This window comes from Melanaphis sacchari, unplaced genomic scaffold, assembly GCF_002803265.2.
Source record: "Melanaphis sacchari strain LSU unplaced genomic scaffold, SCAv2.0 Contig7_pilon_pilon, whole genome shotgun sequence".
Classification (NCBI taxonomy): Eukaryota; Metazoa; Arthropoda; class Insecta; order Hemiptera; family Aphididae; genus Melanaphis; species Melanaphis sacchari.
In genome coordinates, this window is record NW_020271560.1 from 5,278,891 (window position 1) to 5,291,124 (window position 12,234).

A 12,234-nucleotide genomic window follows, 5' to 3' on the forward strand; every position below is an offset into this window, starting at 1 on the left:
TTATTATTATTATTATTATTATTATTATTATTATTATTATTATTATTGTTCTTACTATTATTATTTTTTTTTAACGTTTAGATCGTATGAAATATATATCCTTATATACGAGTACTATATGTATACAATAAAATATATATTTATTATTAATTATTATCTACTTTATATTATGGCGTGCAGTACGTTATGTTTGCAATTTTATTAACTATTCTATTCTTCGCTTATTTATATTATATCGTATATATTATACATGTATTAATCAGTGGCGTGGCAAACTCAAATATTATCAGAAGCATTCATTTTTTCCCAATACTTAACCCAATACATCCACTCATCATTCGCTAGTATACAATATCATTTCTTTATTTTTCGTTTAAAAATGAGCATATAGGTGGAATGTTTCAATGAAAGAAAGAGATTCTTTTAAAAAAATAAGATATTCAAATAATTTTTTTTTTTTAATTGTTGTAATTTAGAATATAATAATTTTATAGAGTGAAATTGTCTCTAAACATTTATATTATAGCACTTTTTACACATAACATTTTAAAAATATTTTTAGTCTTTGAGTTATTAGATAAAAATAAATTATCAAAAATCTTAACGATTTAATAAAAGTAAAATTAGCTTTTATAGCAGTTAAAAATATCAAAATTTCCTAACTACAATTCTTTTTTAAAAATGTTTTAAGTATAGATTTTAAAGATACAAAAATAAGAAAATTAAAAAAAAAAAAAGGTAGAAAAGTAGATACCACTTCACTGTACAGGTTGTATCGAATGGCGGACACTGTAATGGATATTTTAAATTTGAATCCAATGATTAATTATTATAACAATACAGTGTATACAATATACTAATAGTACTTATATACAAAAAACAATTCTGAGCAAAACGGTTAGTCAGCTTATATCACTAAGTATTTTTCGTGAAATTGTATTTTTTGATATCGATATTAAAGCAATAATTACTTGAATATCAATATCAAAAAATGATTTATAATATACATCTAGTTTTATGGTAAGCTGTTATAATTTTTTTCAAAAAAATTGTATTTATTATATTATTAAAATCGTATTTACCTATATATTATTAATACTCTATCGTTTATACCATATTATATGATTGTTATAAACTTTAAAGTTCTAAAACTTGATAAAATTGAAAACCTAAAACTTAATATATTTTCTCTAAATTGACTTAAATGTAATAACAAAGATTAAACTTTAAAAACTCATTAAATACAAAAATAAAATATTATGATATGTAAACTTCCAATTCAAAAATATGTAATACACTAAAACTATTTTTTATTAGTTTTATCAATGTATCACATGAATGTAATTAGTTATGTATAATGAAGTATGAACTTTAAATGTATATTTGAGTACGTATTTGTTAACTTGTTATCAATAACCGGCTATCACTTATCAATATCTTATTATACATTATTTTTCCTACATTCATTATATATTAAAATAAAAAAATGTCTACCTAATATTAACCACCCACCAAAGTAACACTCAGATGTGGCCACCGCTTGAATATCTTTTCGACACGCCACTGTATTGATGTTTTATAGTCAAATTCGGTTCGCCTACACCACAATATAATATTATATCATTAAATATTATTGTATTATTGAACAAAATATGTTCTCGTTCTTCTTCTTAAGTAATGCACGAGTAGTGTTATTCTACCTTTATATAAATAAATAAGTGTGTATCATCACGTCGTTTACGTATATAAAATAGTCCTAACTATATTTATGGCTAGAGCCCGGAACTTGATAACCTAAAATTTATGAAAAATACATAAAATGATAAAATGTTAAAAAATAATTCAAAATATTAAAAATACAAAAAAGCTAAATTACAAAATTACAAACAATTAATTTACAAGCGAATACATATAATATGCTATGGAAATTTTTTCTGATTATTAAATGTGTTATATGGACAGTTAAAGTATACATAATGTTTTCAAATAAGTTAAAAGGTCAGTTAAAAAGGTTTTAAATGCAGAAAAACTGCTTTCAACTTCCACAGATATGATGGGCGCATATTTAAAATAAGTGATGCCATCATCGTTCATATTCTCCGGCAAGCCATTTTTTGACACTTCTTATCCTTTCAGTATTTTCGAAATAATTTTCATTGTTATATATCCACTACTTTTTTATAAGACAGCTGAAATTTAATTTTGAATTTCGCGTCCAACAATACTGCGAACTAGTTGAATTTAATTTTTCTCTTCTTCTTCGACTTTTATAGCATCAGAAAAGTATATTTTTGAAAATTCCAATTGTGTAATTGATTCTGATAGTAAAACAAAATTTGATTTAATAAAAATGTAATGATTCCAATTGTGAATCAACCAATAAATCAACTACTTTTTCAATGGAAATTACATTATGACTGTCCAGTTTTATATTGAAATATTCACAACAATAAAAGGCTGTAGTTACCCGTGTTTCACATCTGGTTAACAAAGGTGCTATTTCTTTAAATATTTTAAATTTAGCAAGAGCCTTCAGAAATATTTTTATACAATTTTAAATGAGTTGATCATAAAAAATATTATTTCCGAACTTTTTTACAAGTTAATTTAAACGTGAGTTATTGATTTTCTTATATTTAGGTATTTTATAAGATAAATTTTAAATTAGAAATATTTATAACGTCATAGTCGTTTGTACTTTACTATCAAATACAAATTAAAACAATTCCTAGCAAAAACACACAAATAAAATATTGTGGGTTTGCAATTATATGAACCGATAAGCACTAGCCAACGCAGTGATCGCGTTTTCACGTTAAATATAGACGTATATAATATTATAATCCATATATTTTCAAAAGTAATACAAATATACCTATAAAAGATAGAAAAATGAATAAAATGCGCTAAAATAGCTAAAAATTACCTACAAACCAAGAATTAGCGAAAAACTACAAAACACTACAAAATAAAATTTATATCATTGAATTCTGCGTGACATACCTTAAATTTCTAAACAGACAAGTTTCAAATATAAGCATTAAAAAAAAAAATACAAATGTATCAAGTTCCGGACCCTAATTATGACGAAAAAGTAGATGTATAGTAGTATGTATATTACCCGTAGCGATTTGTAATACTGAATATTGATGTTGCGGTTAATAATATATTTTATCCGATTGTTTGTGCATATGTATCTTTTAGTAATGACTTTTAAAAATAATAATATATCGATTGTCTCACCGTGTTTGTCCTCCTATATACTTACGTTTACCAACTTTAAACATATACTTAACTATTTGAACGTTTAATTGAAATTAATTATAAGATTTTTAATATATTTAAATAAATTATCTACTAATACCCTCACATGAATAAATATTTAAGTTATTTTATTTAGAGTTGGTGGTAAACAATCTGAAGGTTACTATAAATTCATAATTTGTAACAAAGTAAACTAATATATTACCTACGTATATACGTAAGATCATTCAAAACGGTAAAAATTGGAAAAAAGTTTATCCACTGGGACAAACGTGGCGAGCTATCCTGTACACATTCTGTAAAACTAAATTACTTTTTATCCCGAACGAAATGCCGATTATTATGTAGTAAAATAGAATAGTAACAATGTAACAATGTAAAAAAAGTCATACGATACGCCTATATGTAAATCATATGCTCGTAAGTTTATTACGCGTTTTTTTATAAAAATTTAATATAACGATTTCGATCTCGCCGATCAAATCAAAGTTACGACTTTAGGCTTCTATGCACACCAAAATACAATAAAATACACTGTGATTTGTGTGTGCTTGCGCATGCGTGAATCAACATAAATACCTATATTGTACACTGTACAGGCAATAAGTAATAACAAATTTCTAATTTTTTCCACAGTATATAAAACAAACGTGATCGATCTGTTTTGAAATAAATTTTAGTCGACTGCACAAAAATATATATGTCGAGTAATATGATTTTGTCACACTCTTGTTCCGCGCAAGAGCCGCGCGTAAAACGCTATTCATTTTTATTTGTTTATTAGTTATAACTTATAAGAAACATCAAATTGCGTTTGATAAAGTATATTATAGTAAGTACAGACGGCGAGAGTGAAAAATAAAAATAAAAACGAAATGTGTATGAGTCGGTAGAGGAGGAACGCGGAGGAGATGAGGACAACGACGGTGACGAGTTTATGCGATTCAGTTTATGACCGGAATTCCGTATATTTTGTTTTCCACAGAGATAACCTTAGCAGCGGGGGTGCGGACGAGTGCGGCGAACCGCAGCTACCCACAATGATGGCGGACGACGTGTGCCCGTGGGACATAGCCGACGGTGGAGGCGACAAGAGCAAACGGTCGCTGCCCACGTCCATAGCCGAAGAGCGCGAGCGCCGGATGTCCACGTCGTCTTCGCGGAAAAACTCGGGCAGCGCGGCGTACGATTCGGCGGCGAGCGCGGACGAGAGCCAATCCGATTCGATGGCCAGCCGTCTGCGGCGGAGTTGCGGTCTGGGCGGCGGCGGCGGCGTGGACAGGCGACGCGGTTCGTCGGCCGCGTGCACGCCACAGCAGACGGTCGACCGGCCGTCGGTGTCGTCGGCCGAGGACTTTGACATCGGACCGTCGCCCGAGAGCAGGTCGCCCGAAAAGCACGTGCCGACGTCGCCGCACGAACCGGCCGGGACCGGGACGACGTCGCTGGACGACAAGTCGAACCGGAAGAAGCTACTGAAATCGCTGTCGTTGGCGAGGAAGCAGAGCGTCACTCCCGTCATTAACGTCAGCTCGGTGGACAGGGACAACGGGTGCGATCGGACAGCCGCGGACGTCGCCGACGAAACGGCGGCCATCGCGGTCCCGGCGGCCGAGTGCGTCACCTCCGCCTCCGGTACAGCGTCTGGTGGCGGAGGCGGTCGTACGCCGGAACCCGTAGCGTGCTGCAGCGGAGCGGAAGTAGCCACGACGACTGCAACTGCAGCCGCGTCCATCAGCGACGGTAACGACGTGTGTCCGTGGGAAGACGAGTGAGTTGACGACCAACACCAAATCCTTAGTGTTTTCCGTTACCGCGATTTTGTGGTGATGGGTGTGCAATTGCGTCTAGTCCTATAGCCTGATCGATCGAAACCCATTCGATGCATTCCCACTTAAAATAATTTTTTTTCGAAAACATCGTTTTTTTTTTTTTGTTTTTTTATGCTGTTTTGAAAATAGCGAGTGGTCTAAATAACAATTAAAACTCTTTTCAAATGAGAACCTTTTTTTTTTCTACAAATTATATATTTTTTTAAATATTTATGCCTTGTACTAGTTGTACTACGACAAATAAGATATAAAATAACATCTATTTTACTCATCTATGTTTATTCGTGTACCTACTTATTAGGTATTATGTGTTCGGAAAACGTTTACAAATTATAAAATACTCATACTTAATACATTTTTGAAATATAATTTCATCTGTAAGAGTTATAGAACATCGAGTAGGTATTATTGTAAAAATACAAGTTCTCATTTGAAAAAAAAAGTTTACACCGTCACAGAAAACCCATTACACATTTAATACCATAAAAAATTCCAGTATTTGCAAATTTGGTCATTATAATACCTATTACATTGTTGAAAATGCCAAAAAAATCAGAATTAAAATAATGTTACAATTTATTAAGGATAAAATGTTAGTGAGCGAACTCAGTAAATTACTCCGTTTTTTTTTTTTTTTTAAGAAAAAAAATACTGGTTGGGTTCGACCTCTTCTTATAAAAAATTTGGGCATCGTCCATTTGCGCCAAAATAAAAAAGATATATTTTTTCGACAGCCCATTCGCCCCAAATTTACCTGATCACATATTCGTTTAGGGTAGCAAGAAAACTGTAAGGTTTTACGCATATTTTCACTACTGAATTCTCCGAAAACGATGATTAAAATAATAGTAATTTAATATACTGCCTGGTGTCTCACCGTGCCGGAAGACCTATGCCACATCCATTCTGTATAAATAGTAGTCCGCCGTTTCTTAAATTTTATTACATCGTTTATGATACCAATACACCATACATATTACTTAAAATCTACATAAAATGCTATGTATTTAATATGGTTTTTGATGAAATACGAATTTTTCGTTTTCTTCTTTTTTTCAGACACAACCAAGATAAAGGCGGCCGATTTTTAAAGGTATACGAGACCTACGGTTTTCTCTGAATAACGTCAGCGCACATTCCAAATTCTATTATACGTTGTGTAAATATACGCATACATTATACTATACTTCTCGTATATTATATACATATAAAGTATAAATATATTTATATATATATACATATTATAAAGTTTTAGCGTTTTACCTATATATATATATATATAAATTCTTATATTTATTCATCGCCAAACGAATGTTATTTTTTTTTTATATTTATTTATGCGTGATAAAATATGTAAAACTTAATAAAAATAAAACCAGATCGATTTTTTCAGACTCGGTCTGTACGTTCAATATTTATTCAGATTATTACTAAATAAACATAAATTATATTCTAATGATAACTATAATTTTTAAAATGTAATAATTATAAATTATAATAATAATACATGTTATGCGATCGTAAAAGTATTAATAATGCGATAAGCATTTCGTTAAAATGCTATACAAAATATGTCACGACTCGAATATAAGTGTTTAACACACAACTGACAGTAATTTATTTGGTTTTTATACATATTTGATATTATATGATATAATAAAATATATGTACCATTATATGTATAAGTTACAGCTATAACGTATGTATTTTATAATTAAGCTAATAATAATTAGTTACAAATAATTGTATATCGTATTGTATAATATTATCTAACAATTTTTTTTTTTTTTTTTTTTTTTAACATAATTTTTTCGAATAAACAATTTTATTGATTTACTAAACAATTAATAACGATTACGTGTACAGCAATATCACAATTTATTCTAATCAATTTAATTCAACTTTATAATACAGTAGGTTCTTATTATGTCAAACAACAATATCTTGAACTTTTCACGATATCTTTAAAAAATCGAAATCTCTTTAAAATTTCTAATTACACTAAAATACCGTTAAAATTAATAAAACTCTTTATTCTGAACTTTGTTCTGTACCTCTTTTATATTCGACATAATGAGAGTTTACTATATTAGCGTATTCAATTAACGTAATTTAATAATGTCAGCAAATTCCAATACATTCTTTTCAGAAAATTTTATCTGGTACTCGTTTGTAAAAAATTCAATTTTTTATTCATAAATAACGAACATTAAAAGATATGAAAACAATACTAAAAATGTTAACACCTAACCAAAAATAATGATGATATTTATTAAATCCATATGATTGTCAACACAAGTAATAAAAAATTGAAAAGGTAGCAAATTATGTTTAGTACCTAATATGATTAAAGACTTCATAAACAATATAAATTAATATACACAGAAACATATAATATAAAAGACGGACATAGATAGCGACCAAATATAAGTTTTAAAATCTTGACCTAAATACAATAAAATCAAAAACTGGGCACAGTTGAGGTTGAGTAAATTGAGCCCATACTCATTTCAACTCTACTTAGTTTTATATATTCAATTATTTGACAAACTCAAACATAAATACGGTTTAAATTTAATATTATAACAATGCTTTTCATATTATATAATTATATTATAATCTTCGTGTTATTTAATGTTTTGTCACGTTTTACAAGAAAAAAATCATGGGGAATTAAATTATTATAGATATACTAGATAATATTTTACACTTATCGCGAAACTCACCCAATATTATATTGTAATACTCTCTTACACTGCGTTTTGGCTTATATTATCCAAAGTGATTTATTAAACATTTATTATATTCTATCTAATATTAATACAAATATATCTATATATATTATATCTTATATACTTAATAATTTAGGTTCTTAGATTTATATTATTAATACTTTAATAATTAAGCGTATGTCATTTTAATATCATAATAATCTACTTTTTAATATATTAATAATAGATATATACTATATATTAATGTGTTAATCATACGAATATTTTGAATCTACATACATTATTTATTTAATTAAGTTTAAGAATTAACAATATTATACTATAGATAGTAAATAATTATATAGCATTTTTGTTTGAGTTTGTCAAAATACAAATTATTTCCATATTAAGTATATCAAACACTCAAATACTTTTTCATTATAATATAAAACACGTCATTTCTTGTACCAACTTATTTTGTTACGAATTCACTCAATGACATGTATTTTAAACTAGTTTCTTTAAGAAAAAAAAAATGAATTATACATTTGAGTACCGGTGTTAAAATGTCATAAATTTGTGAATATAATAATCTGTAAGAAAAACAATTGACTTATTTATTAAAAATTTTGTTTATTAGTTAAACAATTTTTATTTAGTAAATGTAAGTGCAAATATTTTACTAAATACTATAATTTAAGTTAAAATTGTGATAAATTGTTTATGAAATTTTTAAGATTTATGTAATAGTTCATAGAAATAAATAACGTATTTATACCAAATAAAAGATATTATATTATAAAATACAAATTTTTGTAACGCGCATACCATTTTAAATGGATTTGTAGACACAAAATTGTGGTTGTTCAATAAATTTAAATTTAAAACTTAAACAAATCGTAATATGCACAAACTACATAGATATGTTACTTAGGTTGCATATCTTGATATAATTGTCAAGTATACAACGATGTTCTATACGAAGTTTTAAATAGCCTATTTACTATTTAGGAGAAAATATATTTTATTTTAGTTTACATATTTATTAATGTCTTAGATTTAGTTATGATAGTGATCATATTTTGTAGGTATAATAACATATTGTACCTATTAACTTATTAAATAAATTACATATTGTGAACCTTCTGTTTTATTATTATTTCATTATACATTCTTCGTCATTTTTACTATATCTAAATTTTAATATTACTATAATTGTCATTTTATTTAATACATAATACCTAATGTTCATTAATTCAATAAAATATGCTTTTACAACAATATAAAATTGTGTTAAATGTGAATGCGATAAAAAAAAAAACTGAACAAGTCCTTTAATATAAAAATGTAATCAATTGATAATAAAAAATGCCATTGATTAGTACGAGAAAATTAGACCAAAGCTGCATGTATACCATTTATCTTACACTACAAAATCTATGAAGTATACACATAATATCATACATTTATAATACAATTAACAAAAGTTCCCAATCCCAATAGCCTAAGGTTACGGACCCCTAACTAATACTTAAATTGGAGCGGTGAACAATTTGTCTTATATTATTTTAATGGAAGTTATTCGCATTATAGGCATATAGGTATAAGTAAATATATTTCAATTTTATTTAACATGAATTAGGGATTAATTATTTACCTTGGACATTTGTATGTTTTTATCCTCAAGTAGAAATAAGAAATATTAATTCACATTACAAATTATCTAATAAAAAAAATTATCTAAAATAATAAAATCTTTCAAAAACAGAGTTGAACTGCTCGTGTAGAGTTTTAAGGATGTATATATATACTTATGAGATGATTTTATAAACATTTCAAGAAAAGTCATATGCCCGAAATCTGTATAAAAATACGGAAAAATATAGATAATAAACTAGTACCCAACACAATTATAAAATAAAAAAAAAAAAAAAGTCAATTTTTTAGAAAGCCTTGATAATCTTGTATTTTTGTCTTTTTGTACAGATTTTGGACAGATGACTTTTCTTGAAATGTTTATGAAATCATCTCACAAGTATATACATCCTTAAAACTCTACAAAGAGCAGTTCAACTTCGTTTTTGAAAGATTTGATACTTGTTTGTTATCAACCCGCTATAAATAAAATAAACAATATAATAAATAAATAAATTATGTATATGATTAATAATAAAATATATTTTAAATAAAAATTAAAAAATATATTTATAAATAAAGTAAGTAAAAGAAATGCATAAGTATTTAAGTATAATATATGTATATTTGATCATAATAATTATAATGAAGGCCAGAACTTGAGTATGCCTTTTAAAATGGTTTCAAATGAGTCTTATTCTAGAGACGTGTTCTCCACATGAATTCTGCTAAATACGATTCCAGAAAATTTCATTTAGTTTCCCGACACTTTTTATTTTCCCACTTAGAAGAACCACACAACCTCTCGATGTTCTGTGTGTGTGCCCTGTGTCCGAAACAACAAAATTATAGGGATGGTTAACCGTAATATGTTGGAATCTTGATTGCTGCAAATTATTATATAAGCTTTCCAACAATCTGGTAAAATTATTGAGCCTGATCTTAAATATTTCTTTATTATAGGTAATGAAATTGTTCGTATTGGTTTGAAGTAGGTACGAAAGCCAACAACGCACTAATATAGATATTATGATATAAAATGTAGTTTTCTCATTTTCTAATATAGATATTCATCACGAGCTAAATACGATGACTGTAAGAACAGTAACGGTACCTACACTATATGGCGGGGCGATAATAAACAAGTACCTATGAATATGAATCATCTTGGTAAAAGTTCAATTCTATTCGCGTGTTAATTAGACAATGATCCAAATAATGATTTTATTCGAGTTTACAAGGGAAATTATTACCTAAGAGATTAGATTCAAATTCACAAACGACCTTTGATAAAAAGCATTTTCATAAAGCGAACTAAGAAAATTCTAGACACTTTATCGCGTTATCTACGTATACGTTATCCACCAGCTACGGTTGGTGTATACTATATACAATCAGTAGTATACATTTTTATTTTATTTTTTTGAGGGAGGAAACTGGTCACCCAAACCTGGATTTAAAAAAAAATAGCCCAATGTATTAATATTTCACTCATTCCTATCAAAATATTTATATCTATATACCAAAAGTGAAATTAATCTTATTAAATCCAACGATACATTTCGAAATATATTTTTAAGCTAAGTTTACAGTTCATTCAGAAATTATTTAAATTTCTTTTAAAAATTTTACAAGATTTACTTCAACTTCTAAACACTTACAAAATTGTATGTTGTCAAACTCCAATAAGAATATTTTAGATAATGTTGACATGGAAATACTTATTGAAAAATGAACACTTCAAAAAAAAAGAAAAATGATCGTGCTAAAATAAGTTTACTTATTATATTGTATAGCATATTATCTTTTATATTATATCTTAGCATTTTATAACTTTTTTTTATTATATTTTAAAAAATTATATGAAATTATTTTTTCAAAAGAGTACCTACAGAAATCATGCATTTATTGTTTTCAAGAGCATACCTAGGAGGGGTAAGTGTTTCACCTCCCCCTCGAAATTTTAACGAATTTTGTAAAAAAAAGTATCGCTTAATTAATACCTAATAAAATAAATACACTTGTAATGTGTGTTAGTAAAAATATTGAACCTCCCTCCCCCCTTTCCGAAAAAAATTTTAGGCACTCCCCTAATTGCTATACTTATTTCTATAGTTTCAAGTTCAAAAAAAAAAAAAAATACTTAAGAATAACCTAAAAATATTACTACGATCTAGGTTCATTTTTTATTTCTTATCGAAATCGGCAATTTCTCAATTGTAGCACCCCCTCAATCGCCATTAACTCGCGCCGGCCCCGCATTAATACTTCTCTCTAAATGGTGCTTGATGACACAAACATGACATTACATTATGTAGGTATGTACCTACTTGTATAGTTATATTATGAACGTCGTGATTATCACCATCATTACTATTATATATAAATTATGTATACTACCTATAAACAATGTGGAATTTATTGCTGCGATTGGACATTAACGTCTGGTCGTCTCACATCAGCCAGTTTGAGTAAGTCAATCGTGTTCCATTCGACCGATTACCACGCAATCGTAAAGACGCATCGCTTTTTACATAAAGTTAATTTTAATTTAACTATCCGTCTCGTTAACCGACTTAACATACCGTTTTCGTTCAACAAACGGTCTTACTCCATTATACTTAGAACGCCAGAACCCTCACACCATCTTAATTCACCCGTTTAGACAGTCTCACGAAGACTCAGCCGGATCAATCCGTCTAAATAGCAGAACATAACAGTTATGTACCTACTACCTACATTATAAATTGTAATAGTTGGTAATGTTGATATATCAGTAAACACTAAACGAA

General features: G+C 28.1%; 1 protein-coding gene across 2 annotated transcripts in view; it reads left to right on the top strand.

Annotated features, from left to right (window-relative positions):
* The window catches only part of LOC112601593 (regulator of G-protein signaling 11), a 46,431-nt gene extending 40,115 nt beyond the window's left edge, over positions 1-6,316 (top strand). For both annotated transcript variants that reach the window (XM_025349295.1, XM_025349296.1), the window contains 2 exons: positions 4,250-5,035; positions 6,156-6,316. In XM_025349295.1, coding sequence (XP_025205080.1) covers positions 4,250-5,035; positions 6,156-6,216 — 847 coding nt within the window. In that variant the 3' untranslated portion in view covers positions 6,217-6,316. The remainder of the gene's footprint in view (positions 1-4,249; positions 5,036-6,155) is intronic.
* The last annotated feature ends 5,918 nt before the right edge of the window (positions 6,317-12,234 follow it).